Source organism: Macrotis lagotis, chromosome 3 (genome assembly GCF_037893015.1).
Source record: "Macrotis lagotis isolate mMagLag1 chromosome 3, bilby.v1.9.chrom.fasta, whole genome shotgun sequence".
Classification (NCBI taxonomy): domain Eukaryota; kingdom Metazoa; phylum Chordata; class Mammalia; order Peramelemorphia; family Peramelidae; genus Macrotis; species Macrotis lagotis.
Window position 1 is genome coordinate 220,348,291 of NC_133660.1, and position 17,805 is coordinate 220,366,095.

At 39.7% G+C, this 17,805-nt stretch overlaps 1 protein-coding gene across 6 annotated transcripts in view; it reads right to left on the reverse strand.

Annotated features, from left to right (window-relative positions):
- HTT (huntingtin) overlaps nt 1-17,805 on the reverse strand; it is a 222,910-nt gene that overhangs the window by 12,263 nt on the left and 192,842 nt on the right. For all 6 annotated transcript variants that reach the window (XM_074229870.1, XM_074229868.1, XM_074229867.1 and 3 more), the window contains 7 exons: nt 16,892-17,047; nt 12,405-12,595; nt 8,843-8,957; nt 8,432-8,645; nt 6,589-6,694; nt 1,952-2,114; nt 919-1,079 (listed from right to left, as the gene is read on the reverse strand). In XM_074229870.1, the coding sequence (XP_074085971.1) occupies nt 919-1,079; nt 1,952-2,114; nt 6,589-6,694; nt 8,432-8,645; nt 8,843-8,957; nt 12,405-12,595; nt 16,892-17,047 (1,106 nt within the window). The remainder of the gene's footprint in view (nt 1-918; nt 1,080-1,951; nt 2,115-6,588; nt 6,695-8,431; nt 8,646-8,842; nt 8,958-12,404; nt 12,596-16,891; nt 17,048-17,805) is intronic.

A 17,805-nucleotide genomic window follows, 5' to 3' on the forward strand; every position in this document is an offset into this window, starting at 1 on the left:
AGAAATGTCTTCAGAAGCCATAAATCTCAAATAAAGCCGAGCTGAGAAATCTAAACTTCTCCTCATAAAAAAGCCTCCTGTTGCCACTGACAGCACAGGGCCAAGGGGGCAGGATGGACCGGGGCCTCAGAAGAGCTAGCAGAGGAAACAGGAGCCCGCGCTAAGCCCGGGAACTTCCCATTGGGACATGACTTACCAAGCCCTGGCTTCGCCCGGCAAAGCCTCCTCTCGGTGCTCTGACTCTTTCCGTGTGTAACGAGTGCTGGGCAGTGCCATGGCCCTGCTCCTTGGCTACTCCAGTGGCTCTGGGTGATGTCACCCTGTCATCGCCGGAGCGGCTGAACTACTTTAAGGCTATTGTGGTTTGTCTGAGGAGGAAGGCTGCCAGAAGCACGACTTGGGCTTTTGGGGTGGGAATTCCAGCAAAAACTCTTTTCTTGGCATCTTGACCAAGAGAACGGAATGGGCACACTGACAACAGAAATAATGAAAAGCAGCATCAGTTTAAAAAAAAAATGCTATCCTAAGCATTGAAAATATCTTCAGAGACTAGAGGCTTAAAACCTGCTTCGTAATTGGTATTCCTTTTAATGAAACAATCCTAAGTGCTTTTTCCCTCTTTACTAACATTTAGAACATTTATCTTATTAAACAAACAAAAAACCCCAAAAAGGCAAAAACCTTCAAACTGTATACACATTTCCCTGTAGCCTGGGGATGGGTGGAGGAGGGGGAAGAGAGAATAAGCCCTAATGATCTGGTCCTCTGAAAACCCACCCTTGGGAAAAAACCCAAACAAAAAACCAAGAATGTTGAAATGAGGTGTGTTTCATATTCTGGAGAACTAAGACAGGACAAGAAACAGGATAAAGAGATGTGGAAGCTAATGACACAATAAAGAGACCGAGCAGAGGATACATTGCTGAAACCCATTGACTAGTGGAAGCACTGACAAAAAAACAGGAGAGACTCCACATCGCCATGGCAACCGGGGTCCTCTGAGTGAAGTTTGAGAGAGAGAGCATCACCCAGTCTCGTACCATAGATGATTGTCCGGTGGTATGCAGTGTCTGAAACACCTGAAAAACAAGGCATTCAATACATTTTTTTTTTTAGGTTTTTGCAAGGCAGTGGGGTTAAGTGGCTTGCCCAAGGCCACACAGCTAGGTAATTATTAAGTGTCTGAGGCTGGATTTGAACTCAGGTACTCCTAACTCCAAGGCTGGTGCTCTATCCACTGCGCTACCTAGCCGCCCCTCATTCAATACATTTCAGTGGGAATCTGAAATCTTTTCCACAAAAGAAGAGAGAAGACTCAAAACATAACTTGAAAGAGAGCTGAGTTTTTGGAAAAGGCTTGTTAGGATTAGGTACACAATACATAGAAAAACAAGCACAGTAAATTAATATTTGATAAACCCAGAGATTCAAGCTATTGTAGAAAGAAATCACTATTTGACAAAAACTGTTGGGATTACTGGAAAGTAGATGGGTAGAAACTAGGCAGAGACCAATATCTAACACTATATAGCAAAATAAGCTCAAATGATTTAGACATAAAAAATGATATGAAAATAAAACTGAATTAAAAAAGAAAAACATTGGTGCGAATGGAATCCTGCTAAATTGTTAAGTCTTTCAGGACAAAGAATTCGTTGCATGGAGGCCACTTCTCTAGCGATGAGCCTTTTTCCACTGAGCTGGGTTGAACTTTGTAAGACAGACTGATCATGAATCCTGCTCTTAGAGTCTGTTCTCCCATGGGCTTAGCTTGGAAGAACTCTCAGCCACCATAGCAGGACGACACACCAGAGGGACCTGTCAGGACTGATTCCACAGGGATGAAAGCAGCTTCCCAGAAAACTCATCAGGAGAACATAAGGTTCTTATATCTTAAAACTACCTTTCAAAATAACCTATCTTGTGTGAAAACCAACTAAGAGCACAGTACCTTATAGACAACAGTTGCCATGAATTGTGGGTAGGGCTGCTGGTTTGATAGAAATTCTCCAATGACTTTGTTCATTACATCCTGGGGAGGGAAAAAATCATCTAGAAACTGAGGAAGGATGCGTGCCACCACTCTGGCTTCACAGGGAAATCCTTTTCTGATCCTAAGTTAAGGAAGAGAAGAGATGTCAGGGTTGTAGAGAGGAAAGAGAGCTTGACTTTATGAATCAGAAGGCTGGTCTCTCCATGGTTGCTCTCAACTGGGACCACAAGGTTGAGATGCCCTTGGCCTTCAGGGACCTGCAAGCTGAGGAGATCTCGGATCAGTATTCATGAGCTACACTAGATGTGTTGGAACTTAACATAGATTTTTCACAGGTGTAGGAGACTGACAACTGTTCTGAAATTTAACCATCTCAGAAAATTTGACAAAGCACCGAAAGGTTCCATTACTTGACCAGGGTCATAAAGCTAATACCTCAATACCTCTACCATGAGGTAATCTATTAGTATAAATTAGACCTTATATTTCTGGTAAAAATTGATAAAAATTATACTTAATAACAATAAAATACTATACTTGTCAAGGGGAGGGAGAAAAATGTGGAACTCAAAATTTAACAGAAAATTGAATGCTGAAAACTACCTTTATATGTAGTTGGAAAAAAATTAATTAAAAAAATAAAACAAAAACCCTAGCTTCTCACACCTTGAAATGCTCTTCCCCTAAACTCCTATTGCTTCAAGAGCCAGATCAAATACTGCCCCCTATCAGGAAGCTTTCCCAAATCTCCAAAAGCAGATTGATCATGGTTAGCCAAGCATCTTTTACTGAATCTATCTAATATAAGGATCATACTCTGTATTAAATTACCTGTGCCATACCTTTCACTATTAGATTAAGGAGCTCCCTGAAAAGAGGAAAGTGTTATACTATATTTCCCACAGTGCACAAGAAGGTCCCACATGTACTAGGTGCTTTTGAAAAATGGGTGAACAAATGAATGAATCAAGGAAAAATACCAATATTTATACTGTTTATATTAATTGTAGTCAAGCTAAGACTTGTTAAAGACCTCAGCTTAAAGAGGCCAAGGTCTCCCATCACATCTAAGGCCATCTCCAGTCTACATCTAAAACACCTCTCTCACTTAAATCCAACTCACTTGCTTGTCATGGCATCACCTCCCTGATGTCATGGTCCTTTTTGAGAAGAAAGGACAAACAACAACAAAGTGAGCTACCTCCACCAACTCACCAACCTGGCCAGGGATAAATGGGAAACAGGTCAGGTAAGGAGCCCCTGACTCCCTGACCCCTCGGGAATGCTCTGAGAGAAGAAGCAGCAGCATAAGCCTAGTTTCTCCTTCTGACCCTGGTAGGACTGTGGCTGAATGACTCAAGGAAGTCAGTCACCTGCTTTAGCAATTCAAAACCTAATGGCCACCCTCAGTACCTGTTCCAGAGTCTTCCATAAAGTCTGAAAACGAGTCCTAATATCTAATCTGTATCCCAGGCAGCCCTTATACTCCCAGCTTAGGCAGGCAGGCAGAACAAAATAAACAAATAAGAACAACTTGCTCAATGAGAACCCATACCTTCATTCATTTGAATACATCTAGAGAATTTCACTTTGCTTTTCCAGTACCATCTACACAATGGCACGTGCTACAACTACAAGCTGAAAAAAATTGCCCACCACAAAGCTGGTTACAGGAGCCATTTCTACATGTAGATGATTTAAGGATTAAATGCATACACATACATATCACATATGCACAGACACACACGCATCACACACATACACAAACACACAAAAAACAATGCACATGAGCACAATGCACTTACCCCACACTTGCACAGACACACATGCACACACCATACACAAGCACACTCACATACACACAAGACATGTAAAGACACACATGCTGCACACACATGCACGTACAGACACCCACCCACACGTGCACATACAAGACAAATGTGCAGTCATGTGTGTATGTAGACACATCCACACATGCTTCACACACAGAGGCATGCACCCACCACACACATGCACATAGATGCACCACACACACAGGTACACACCACACATAAGCACATACTCCATGCACACCCACCCCACCCCACATAATGCACACATATACACACACACCTTACAATGCACACATATGCATGTGCACATCCCCACACACAAGCCACACATGCACACACACACACAGAGACACTTTCTCCTAATGCATTTCCCAAATTGATGCTCTATGGAGTCCTAATGTTCCAGGGGATGTGTCTAGAAGTTACATGAAAAAATTCATATGCCAGTACTTCCCCCCCCTCTAAAATATGAAGTAGGAAATTATATACAAATCAATACTACCTACATTAACTTTCTTTGAAGAAAATAGGCTTAGTTTCCTATTTTACTCTAAAAGTTCAACTCCTGTTGGTATTCATTCTCAAAAAGCCCTGGACTAGCAAGCATAAGCTCACTCCATTTATTACATACTCTTAAAATTTTGGGAGGTGACTACTCTGGGAAAAATGGCAACTACTGAAAGTATATTCACTTCCTTCCATGCCTCTTCTGGGAAGGTCAACAATATAATTATTCTTTTTTTAGCCAAATATTGAGCTGAAAAAAAGTTAAATTAAACAGCAAGCTTTCACTACACAAGAGAAACATGATAATGTCTTCTTAAATACACTATTTTAAACTAAAATAAAATCACAGAACTCAGGAAGTAAAAGGTATATTAAGATCTCTTCACCAATTTAACTCAACAATGATAAACCTGAGATCCAAAGAGAGAAAGTTTCCCAAAATCACATGGTAAATGAGCTGGCACAGAACCGGGATCAGTATTTTGTTTCCTAACTCATTCTATCACTTTCTGTTTACTGACACAAAAAACACTGGCTAAAAACAGCTCTGGGGATTTCTCACAGTCAAAGGATATAGAAATCTTTTACCACAAAGGTGGGAACAGTCTTCACTGGTGAAGAAAGTATCATGTCTCAATGAAGTCAAAGCAACAAACACAAAAAATGGGTTCATCCATCATCCTGTGCCTCAGTGGCTACCCTCATCTTTCATGTAAAAAAAAAAAAAAAAAGATAAAATTTAGAATAGGGCCCCAACATGTATTGGTGCCTTCCTTGACTGCTTTCTCACATCTTAGATTTTATAAATGTTTATAAAGCCTTATCTTAAAGAGTGCGCTCACTGCAGCAGGGCTAAGGAATAAGTGGAAGACAGCAGTTCAAAGAAGATACAGATACTTCAAACAGAATAAAGTCATCTAGGAGGTTTAATTTCCCAGAAAAGTTCAAGTTATTTGTTGAATGTTGTTAACAGAAATGCCCTGTACTGATATGGTTACTTACCCAGACAATATTCTGATTTGTCTCCAACATGACCAAAGTACTCCCCGCCCCAAAGGTGAATAATCCTATAGCACCTTGAAGAACATTAGGGTTCTGTCTTTAATAAAGCAACTATTGGAATTTGGAGGGTCAGTTTTTCTCTTCCAAGGTGGAGAAAAGAATTAGCAGACATGGAATCTTTGGAGCTAAAATCCTGGCTCTGACAATTAATACCTGTGTGGCTGGAACTGTTTCCTCATATGTATGTACATCCTGGGTGATCTCCAAGACCCCATCTTTAAACAGCACAATAGAAGACTGTGTTCAATCAAGAACAAATACTTGAAAGAGTTAAAGGAGGTCACAGCGCTGATATATTAAATTAGTTTGGAATAAAATTTTTAAAACCAATAATAACTCAAGCATAAACAAGCACCATTTCTTTTACCACCATTTACTACAGACTTTTCCAATAATAGCTTGAATTCTGAGAGCACTTTAAAGTTTACAAAGAGCTTTCTTTACAAGTCCTTGGAAGCACTTAGTACAAGGGTCACTAGGCCCACCAGACAGATGAAAAACCGAGTCATAAAGTATACATTGGAGGTAGAACATGAACAAATCTTGGTCTTTGGACTCTCCACCCAGAACATATATCATGAATACTGCTATCTCTTTTACCTCAAAAAGTTTAACTGCATTTCCTGCTTGGCTTTAGAAGATATACAGCAAGAAAAAAAAAAACATGGTTTAGATCCTAGGTCGCTGATTGCAGTGTGGTTTCTTCTCTCAAGAAATATTGAAATATTTAACCAGCATTTTTATTATTGGAAAGAGATCCAGTACAATGCCCACAGTATTCTCTATAGAGTTTCAGCATGGTGTCACTTGAGGAGGCTACCTAATTATGGGATACAATTCTCTCACTATGAATGATGCAATGATCGCTTAGCATCATCCTACAACCAATTTAAAACACTAGTCATAAAGCTTGTTTTGGTGAAACCTTGGCTGGTGGGGATTTCCTCCCGTAAACTGCCCCTAGAGGTGGCCTGTCAACTAAGAGTTCTATGACAGAGGAAGCATACTGTGGGTGGTCATGAAAACATTAGTGACTAATCAGGATACAAATGGGAAATAATAACATTATTACAACACAAGTGCTAACAAGAAGAGAATAAATACAGTCAAATGCCATTGTTCCTCAGCTAAACTGTCATTTCTTTAAGGGTAAAAAATGTATCAAGGGGGAAAATTCGAATTATAATGGCTTACCTATCAAAGAGAACAGACACGCGCTCCATTGCAACAATAACCGATTCACTGTCTGGAGCAGTGGGATTGGGGTCTGAGGTTCTGCCAGGGCTGATCTTCTCCTTTCCTGGAACAAAATAATTCAGAAGTAAGCTTGATTAGTTAAAAAAAAAAAAAATAAAACAGGTTTGCCTATAGGACCTTGTTCAAAACAAGTTCTCAATCAATATTAAATGTCCTTGGATCAATTGAATAAGAATTTGAAAAACTTCAAACTTAAACTAATACAAGCCGGGCAACTCCAATGTTTATATGCATTCTTTTATTTGTTCCACACAACAGTGAGACAGGTAGAGGAGTGAAGATTTGGGTTTGTTTGTTTGTTTGTTTTTCACAAATGAAGGAACCAGAGTCTGAAGGAAGTGTCAATGCTAAGACTTAAACTGAGGTCACAGGAACATTCCAAGTCCTCTGGCTCCCAGCCCCAGCATTCTTTTTTTCTTATCAATGCACAACCATAACAAGGAACAATGTCCTCCTGAAATAAAGCAGAGGGGTTTCATGTTCTCATAGTTCTCCCAAATTCTTGGTTTTTTTATGGGGAAAAAGGAATTAAGTCCCTTCTATGAACATAAGGAATGAAATGGCAATGATTTTTTTCTCGATCAATGGCCACAAAAATAATTATGTTTCAAGATTTATTTTCTTTTTAAAATTCATTTAAGGCAATGGGGTTAAGTGACTTGTCCAAGGTCCCACAGCTAGGCAATTATTAAATGTTTGAGGCCAGATTTAAACTCAGGTCCTCCTTACTCCAGAGCTGGTGCTCTAACCACCTAGCTGCCCCAAGATTTATTTTTCTTTTCACGACATTGGATTGAAATGAGGCACTTAGTTCATCAATGATTGAGAAGCAAAATGTCACACAACAGCCTGGCAGCAATCACAGGAATTTCTAGTTGGCTAAGAAAGGAGAACTAAAAACCAAATGAACTTCTAGGAACTAGTTTTATCCAATTCAGAAGTAGGGAACCTTTATTCTGCCAAGGAGCATTTGGATATTAATAACATCATTCACTTATATTTGGTTTTAATTTAATTATTAAATCCTAAAAAGCTCCTGGATTTATTGAATCAAGTCCCACCTACAGTTGCCTTGGCAACACCACCAGACCAATATGACCCAAGGCCCTGAGGTTCCCCACCACTGGCCTCGACTCTAAGAGGTCCAAGTTGGCCAACAGCAGCTGGGGAAGGAAGGATTAAGTATTCTGAACCAAAAGATGCTATTCCTGAGGTCTAAAGGCCATCAAGCACACTACAGTATGGTGTCTAGTCTTAGGAGAGCTCCAGTCTGGGCAGGTCTCAGGAAATATTAAAGAGCAGCTTAGGAAGGTTAAGTAAAAACCTGTCTGCAGCAAAGTTTTCTTTTCTATATACTTTTAATTCCCTGAAACTTTATTCCTGATATGTATAATTACATATTTTTTTTTTCTTGTAAACAAACCCATGAAGTTGTGCTGGATCCAAACACCAAGGGAAGTTAGCAGCAGAAGGGAGACAGGTAATCAGTGATCATGACAGAGAGGGTTAAAAAGGAAGACAAAAAGGACTGGGAACCAAAAAGATCAGAAGTCAAACATTCAGGTTAAGGCTTTAAAGATCAGTGCAGTTTAGAAGAGAGTAAAATTGAAAAAAAAAAACCAAACCAAAAAATCACCCTTCAGTTCTGAGCCAGAGTTTGGTGGGTCAGTTCTGAGAAGAAGCTAAGTCTCTGGAAAGCTGCATAGTTCAGCAAAAGCCAGGTTTCCTCCAAGGTCATTCTCTCTTTACATCAGCTAAGTTGAACCCATCAGCTTCTCACCTGTATACATGCAGGTTAACATCAGGCCCAGGGCTGCCATGGCTCGGTGAGGACTGTGCACATTCACTCGGTCAACACTGAGCTTAACCAAGGACTCTGCATCCAGCCTGGAGAGCTGCTCTGAAAGAAGAAGTCTTTCTAAACCTCTCAGGACACAATGATAGATAATGGATGGAGTGGATTCTTCACTGGCAGAGAGCATCACTCCACACATCTGGGAGAACAAAAGAAAAAGGCTGTCAGGAAAGAGCACCATCTCTTCTGGTTTCCTGTCAATTCTTCTTTCTCACTTTGATAGGAAGACAAAATTAAATTTATATATGATACAATAAAATAAAGGGGTTATTCTAATATTGAATTTTCTGAAACAAAGGGTTCTCTTCAGGCTTTGGTTACCCAGCCTCAGCTCACCTGTATTACTGCAGCAGAAAACTCTGGGCCTACATCGAGGGGATAATTCTCCATCAGGTAGAAGGCAGCAGCACAGGTCACCAGCACATGCTGCTGGCTGTGCAGATTTACACAACTGCAAATATCAACCAAACAGGCAAGGTTACATGGCGGGGTGAAATGCAACTTCACTGAGATAACAACACTTAGGATAAACATCTAAATTTATATATAAATCTAAATATAATACTCATTCTACATAATTAAAATTTTTACAGTTTTTATCATGATGTGAACAATGATTTTGAGTGGTATTACCAATAGCAAAAGTATGTCAAAGAATTTTACACTTGAACAAACCCACCTGCATACAGATTTGTGTTTTCTCACATGGCTCCCTATTTAGAACACAGAGGGATTATACTGCATCCAGTCACAAGTCCTCAACCTGGCCTTGTCAATCAACTGACCCTTGTCTAGGTCTTTTAGGTTGCCCACTTCCCTGAGGTTTCAAACCTTGTGTCTCCCCACAACTGCCCACCCTGGCCTCTGATTCAGTTAGCTTCACTTTCCCTGTTCCCTAAAACACCGGGCTTATTCCTTTCGCTGAGGCTCATGTCACATGATTTTCTTTGCCTAGATTCTTTGATTTTCTTGTCTTTGGCCCATAAATAGCGATTTAGACTGTTAAATATCATCGTAAAACTGAATTTCAGCTGTCTTCTACTGAGCCAAGGATCCTGCAACTCTCTAAACTTTGCTTGCACTTTAATTTAGAGTTAACAGCTACTTTCTTACAGATGGATGAACTTTCCTGCTGGTAAATCCTGTGGAGTTCTTTTTTTTCATTTAGCAGCTTCTGAATTTCTCCCAACATTTCTGCCAAACTAATCTTGATGTCTGTGAGTGTTCTGACCCAGATGAGTAAATGCAGTGCTGAACAACAAATTTCTGAAAGTTGCCCATTACTGCTCCACTGTTACCAACCAGGTACCGGCTCAACTCTCCCTCCAAGTTAGCAATGAGCTCTTCCAGCTTGGAGAAATGCTCTAAAACGTTGATATGAAGTCTTTTGGTTTTGTGTTGGGGGCCCCACATTTGTTAAATGCAAATATTGGAGAGGATAAGTCGATGATCAGTTCAGCACATCACCTTCACCACTCTCACATCCTTACTTTTTTTTCTCCTCAAAATGACAGTCTATTAAATGCTAATATTCCTTATGTGGGCACATCCATGAAACTTCTACTACACTGAGGTAAACAGAAGACAGTATTCATGATGACAAGGTCAGGAGAGGCAAAAGTCTTCAGTAGAAGGTTAACCATTGCTGTTACTATTTCCAACTCCATTCCTCCTAAGGACTCCCTGCTATATCTGGCAGTCTGAGCCTATTCTGGGCATTTACCCAGAATGATAACACTGGTCCTCTTTCGGCACATTGATGATATCGTTTCCTCATGGTGGGAGCATTCACACTGAAGATGGTGCATTTTCCTGCAGGTGGCAATCACACTGTCATGAGTTTGTTGTTTACTGCTGTCAGTAGGCATATAAACATCAATTTAGATAAGTTTTGATTGCAAATCTGTATCAGCTTCACAACATTCCCTTTCACTGGAGCCACTTCAGAAAAAATGTATATCCAGTTCCAACTTGAGTAAGATGGTCTTTGTTTGCAAATTTTGGGCTGTTATTTGGATATAGTACCTGACAAGTCCTCTTGCAACAAGACCTATTCATCCTTCAGGTCTTCTGGTTTTCATGTTGTCCATAAGTATGTGCATATTCCATGTACTAAGGGTGAGATCCTCAACTGCTATGGTCATCAGGCCAGGAGTGGGTAAAGCAGACAATTTTTAGGGCATTTTTTCAAGCCCCTTCTTCCTACAGGAGGTGAGCAGTGTATGTGTGGGCCTTAAAAGGCTGCTCAGACATCCAGGGGGCTGCCAAATCCCACTGCTGTTTCCATTGAGAGGACAACCCAATGCTGTCTGTGTGCAGTGTTATGACTACAGTTCCCGGTATTTCTGTACCTTCTGCTCCATCACTTGCCGGTCACAGAACTCAGGTAAAAAAATAGCAAAAATAGTACGAGTGATGTCTTTTGATTCATACATAGTTTGGTTTTAAGTAAGGCAGGCTGTGCAAAGTTATTAGCCTCACTCTCTCTTACTGAGTCATCACATTCCAGAGAAAAGATGAAGGAAGATGCTTTCGATGACCCTGGCATCTTTGATGACTAACCAAACTCTAAGCACTCCACTAAACCTGCTTTAGCTGCCTTCATGGTCATTGGAACAAACTGTTCTCATTCACCCAATGCACCAGGAACAGTCTTGTGCTTGGAGTAGATACCTCCTTAACTCACTGGTTTGAAATCCCTTGGTTATCATCACCCTGATTTAGTTTGCCAGCTAAAACATTTTAACCAGGGTATGGTTAATCATGCTTGCAGCATCTTGGAGCCGTAAGTGAGAGTTGGGTGAATCAGGTGGCTCCCAAAGGTGAACAAGAAGTCCTTTCACCAAAATTGCTAGGCTTCCCTGAATACATCCTCCCCTTTCTCCTCAATGACTTACAACTAAACAGCTGTAGTGACAAAAGTTATGCTCCAGAAGATGAGGGGAGAATAGCCTAATTTGCTTAGGGAGAACTGGTGGTTATGTCTCTAAAGACTTTTGAAGCTTTTAACGATCTCACTCATCTTCTGACTAGTGTTTCTTGTGACTATATTGCCACAAGCTTCCATGATCCTTCTACTCGAATATAATTTGGCCAACCAGAACCCTTTATATAAGGCCTAAATGTTAACTGTGGCCTCCCTTTTAAGGGAATACAATGGCAAAACAGTTAAACTTACCTTTCTCCAAGGAGAAAAAAGGTGATTAAACTATCAGAGGTGCCTTACATTTGGCAAAGCTATTATCAACTACACAAAGAAGGTCTTAAGTGCTTAAGGTAAACTTCAAAGTGACCAGGAAGAAATAGAGTCAAAGGCACAAGATCCCATTACAGCACACTTTCCACCTGGATCTGATTGGCTTGAAAACTCTCCCTATTAGGATAAAAAAAAAAAAAGCAAGCCCTAATAATGGCCTAAAAATTCCTTACAATGCAAGTAAAAGTAATAAGTCAATTCCTTCCTGATAGCTCTCTGAGACAGGAAGTGAAAGTATCTCAAGTCCAATTTGATGGGCATGAAACTGATTTCTGAGGTTTGCCAAGAGAAATTCTTCTTCCCTGATTTTGGTCTGAATATCCCACCTGAAAAAATCTATTCATACAAGCAAAAAATATGAACTTCAGAACTCTGAAATGCTCTAGTTTATTCTATCTATCAAATTTATTGATAAGACAGTGTGGTAGAGTGGAAAGAGTTGATTCATGACCATGTCTGGTCTTCCTTCAGCTATTAATTTCTGTACTTCTTATAGTTACAAGACAAGTACTTTATAAATTAAACTAATACAAAGTTATCAACTCTCTATTTAAAAACCAGATCAACCAGCTTGGCATAAGAAAGTCATGTGTACTCTACTTCCCTAACAAAAATGTCACCTGAATGTGGAGAGTAACTTACTGAGCAATTCCTCTGAGATTAGAAAGGAGATAATCACTGATAATTGGAATCAGCTGCTTTGCAGTTTCATCAAGCAGGTCGCATTCAAGTACATAGAGGATGCCATGAAGTGCTCCAATCTTGCTTGGCAAATGGGTGCTTCGCAGCGTGGTTTCCAACAGCCTGCTCACTGGCTCAGCCACAGCTTTATCCTGAGGCACAGAAAAACGACGACAGACAAAGTCACATTGGCTTGAGCCACCATTTTAAAGTCTCAAATCATCTACAGGGGAGATAAGCACTGCCTCCTACAGGGGATATGTGCCACCCATTTAATCTAGAATCTAGAAAGGGGAATCGATAGATCAGTTTATATCAAAATCAGAACTAAATGTATTTATCATCTCACAAGGCACCCAAAAGTACAGCAAGTAGCTGTTAGCAAAATGTTTAATAAGGGCTTTCTTACTCATCCTTCAAGAAATTCCTTCAGGATTAGAGGTTGCTAACCTGAGATCCATGAATATGGATTTTGAAAAATACTTTAACCATATTTTAGTATATGGGGTTTTTTTGGGGTAATCTTACATTTTAATTTCTGCACTTAAAGACATTCTTATGAGAAGAGGGGCCAAGCTCTCATCAGAAAAGCAAAGGGGATTTATGACATAAAAATAATTTAGGAACCCTGGCTCCAAATGTTCACAGAAAATACAAAACACTTTCAAATTCTGGAGTCAAAATTAGCAATCCTTCTGACGATCTGGAAAGCCTACAAATGACAATTTTTATATGTAATAATTTTTTCCTGTTTAACAAAAGACACTAATGGTCAAGGTCAGAGTGTCAAAATACATAAATTGGTTGAATCTTTTGCCTTATTAATTACAAAAATGAAGATAGAATTTTCCCCCTTTTCTCACCTCTTTTTTCCAGTCACCTGGATTCTTTGTTCTTCTTTGAAGAACTGACCCGATTCTGAACAATAGGTATATTTTTTTCTATGGTCCTTTTCAATTCTAAATCTATGAGCTTAAGATGCACCCCTCAACTGTGGTATGTTTATCCATAAAATTTTGAAAAATGCATACTACAAAACTGCAGAGTGCCAAAAAAACCCCTATCTATGTCTATCTCTAAAGAATAAAGTGTATACACATAGATACACTGATCAATCATCTTGTATTAAGTTAATTTTAATCTGTACGTTTTTCCCCCTTATTGACAATGCTGCATTTTTGCCTGAGGGATATTTAGACCTGAGCACAAAAGAGCAAGCATAATTCAGTTTAATCTGGCAGCTAAAAATCTTTGCCAAGAAAAAAGGCCCTCTTACAAGTCTTAGTTGCTTTCTGCATGGCTCATGCAAGAGCCAAAGGGTGGCAACTTGGGAGTAATTGTGGTCACAAAAGAAAAGCTAGGACATTTACCTGTCTGTTCCCTAGATGACTTCTAAAATCATTACTGTAGCAATGCAGCTACAAGTTATTCCTACCAGAAGATAAGTGAAATAATAAAAAAAAAACTACTCAAAATCCTTGAGACATATGGACACTAATTCTGCATAATACAAGATATATTGAAACAAAAGACTGCATTGACAGAAAATTGATTTTGTATTTGAAGTATTTTATATGCTTCTTCCCTTTATGGAGAGGAGAAAAGCTACAAGCAAATGAATTTTCAACATTCATGATTCACAAATCACCAATAATTTCTGTGTCTGACATAAGCAAGTGGGATCCTAAAGAAATAGGAGCCATTAAGAAAATAATACCATCAGGACCCTACCTTATTTAAAATTCCCTTTTCATACAGAATTAAGACCAGGGCTTTGGAAAGAATAAAAAAAGTATTTGTTGAATGAATGATGGATAAATGAGAAATTTTATATCCCTAATATATTATAAACCCAGGCAAAGAGGAATTACATTTGTCTATAATTTACTCTGTGCAAAGCTCTGTGACTCCTTGTACAGGGGAAGCCATAGGTTGACTAAGCCATAGTCTCCAACCTCAAGGAGCTAATGGGACTAGAAGAGAAAGACGACATCTGACCAGACAGCTACAACATGCAATATGCTGTAAGTTAAGACAACAAAAGTCTGAGGAAAAAGGTTATCAAAGAGATCAAGGAGATATCTGGGAAGGCTTTTGAGAAGCAGGGGGTATACCTGAGATGGACTAAAAAGGATCAGCTGGGATTCACTAGATTAAAAACAGGGGTAGAAGTACTCCAAGCATCAGGAGCAACCCAGGCAAAGGATCACAGTCTGCAGAAGGAATATTGTCTAGCCTGGGTGCAAGAGGACTGTGGAAAAAGGCTGGAAAGGAAGCCCTGAGGAGCTCAGAAAGGGACCTCCACAGGAGAGAAAGGGAGGAGTCTGAACCTCAAGTTTAGAGGAATAAATCATATAAACAAAATAAAATCAATGCTTCTCTTCTTTCCAGGAGCCAGAGTTTGTAGAAGGAACTTGGCAGGAGGGCTGCCCACAGACCTTTCACCTTCTCTTCCACAACTCTATTCCAAACAGCATATGTGCTAGTACAATGGGTTACTCTACTGTCAGTGCCCTCTGCCCCAGGATGATGGGCTATCGTCCCACTTCTTTCTCTGTTCCCTATCACTATCGTTTTAAATTCTATCCATCTTCTATCCAACCATTTTCATAAAGCTTTTTTGGATCCCTTTCACTAGAAATAACTCATTTTATTTCTCAGATCTTGTATAGAATTTACCTTATTCAAATGGGTACAAGTTATCGTATGTTTATGGAATCTGGCTAGATATTGCATTCTCATTAAGAATGTTAACTTCATGTGGGCAGAGACCATGTCTTCTTAACTTTTTAATCACTCTCAGGACCTAGAAAAGTTTTCTTTACTTATGAGACACTTAAATGGTTAATGAATTAAGATTAAAAAGGGCAACAGCTACAAAGTTTAATTCCTATGTTGATGGTAGGACTGGGTTTATTTCATCCTCATTCAGTAATAAGTAGGACACCACATGTACATTTTTTTTGAGTTCTTTTAATAAATGGTCTATGAGGAGAAACATAGGCAAGAAAGTGGATATAAATTGGAGTCTGCGTCAAATAAGAAGAATTGGGAAAAGCTTCAAAGGAGGAAGAGCCTGAATCTTATGACAAAGAGACATTGTAACTTCTGGACTTGGAAAGCAGCAAGGCAGGCTAACCCAGCTGGAGACTGTGATGCGGATGGTCCAAAGCAGGAAGGCTGCTATCTGGGGGTGGCAATTATAAAATACAAAAGGGGATCTGGATCATATCAGGAAAAGAAGTAGGGGATTCAGAGAGTCCTTTGAATCTTTATAGAAGATGAAGGAAAAAAAGAATCATCTTGGGGTTACCAGTTAGAAGAATAATGATGTGTAGACAGTCATGTTGTAGGGAGAAGAAAGGTATGGGAAATTATGACCTCCCAAGGCTTACCCCACACTTCTAAAGACCTTAAATTAGATGAAGTATGAAGAGCACTAGATGGTATCCAAGGTCCCTTTGAGCTTAGCATTCTGAGCTCTAGGAATATTGTCAAGGACACTTCTTCAAAGTATCACAATGGGAGAGAAAGAAAAAGTTGAATTAGGAGTATTCCAGTGTGAGGGTAATCCTTTATTATATTATTCCCTTTAAAGAGAGGATTCCTGCATTGGGTGAGATGATGGACTAGGTGACCTCTGCAAATTCCTTTCAGCTCAAAAAAGTCAATAATTCGGGGCAGCTAGGTGATGCAATGGATACAGCACTGGCCCTGAGTTCAAACTGGACCTCAGATACTTAATAATTACCTAGATGTGTGACCTTGGGTAAGTCACTTAAACCCCATTGCCTTGCAAAAACAAAAAAAGTCAATAATTCTATCAAGATTGGAGAAACAATAACTTTAATGGTGCTCACTTACAGAGCATTTGTTCAGTCAGATAAGACTTCTTACCTCAGGGTAATATTCTCATACTGAAGTTCTGAATGGTAAATAGCATAGTATTAGGTTGTGATGAGAGGATCCTGTCTCTTAATTTAACTCATCTTTCTCATCCTCGACTTACTTAATTCTGTTGATGGTAAAACAACTTGAAACACTAGAGACAGACTTCATCCTCCAGATCCAACAAATTGATCAGAACATGAATTTCCTCATCTTTATTCTTGTCCCAAGCTCAAGCCCTACTTAACTGCCTCTGGCCTGGCTGATCCTAGCCTCCTTCCTAGTCTTGTTTCTTCTCCAATACATCCTTTACCTGCTGCCTGAGCAGTTTTCCTAATTCACAGTCCTGGTTCCCCATCACTTACAGAACAAAGTGAACTCCGAACTTTTCAACGCTGCTCTGGTTTCACTCCTGGATCCTGACACCTGGCAATTAACTCACCACTTTTTTGCCATTATCAAGCTAAGAAAGTTACCAAAATGTTAGGAAATAAAGTGAAGCTGTTTCATATTTTTAAACAATTTCAAAAGGGCCAGGTCCGGAAATATCTGGATCTTACCATGCCCAGGACAGCGGCTGCTTTACAAGTGGCTGGTACTAAATACTGCAGGAGAATTTCATCTTCCGAAGGATGCACTCTGCGAAGCTCTGTCAGCGTCAAGTACATCATCTCAAATTGATTCCTCTCTGTAAACAAGTCTGAGACTGCCAGGAGCTGGGCATGGACAGGGACCATTCCAACAGAGAGAGAGAGAGAGAGAGAGAGAGAGAGAGAGAGAGAGAGAGAGAGAGAGAGAGAGAGAGAGAGAGAGAGAGAATAAAGTTATCAGGGAAATAAATACTGCCGATGGGGTCACACAGTCAACTGTCAGTGGTAATACAGGAGGAGCCACAGAGCCCAAGAGGGTTTTTAGATTTTAGAAATGAAATAGAAACTTTCAGGATCAAACTGTTGTCACACAGTCAACTGTCAGTGGTAATACAGGAGGAGCCACAGAGCCCAAGAGGGTTTTTAGATTTTAGAAATGAAATAGAAACTTTCAGGATCAAACTGTTGTGACATTTAGGTGATATAAAGACCAATAAGAAATGGCAGGAAGAAGGCTGCATTTGGAACAGGAACCATTATCTGGTATTTTGTGTGATCTTGGACAGGTCACTTCCTCACTGAGACTCAGTTTCTCCTCCATAAAATGAGGCAACTCATTTTCTAATTTCTAAGTTTCCTTTCAGCTCTAAATACTAAATTTTGAAAAGTGAGGATAATGTGGGCACCATTTTTTTTTAGTTTTTGTAAGGCAATGGGGTTAAGTGACTTGCACAAGGCCACACAGCTAGGTAATTATTAAGTGTCTGAGGCAGGATTTGAACTCAGGTACTCCTGAATCCAGGGTCAGTGCTCTATCCACTGCGCCACCTAGCCGCCCCAATGTGGGTACTATTTCATAAATATTCTATAAACTATAATGTGCT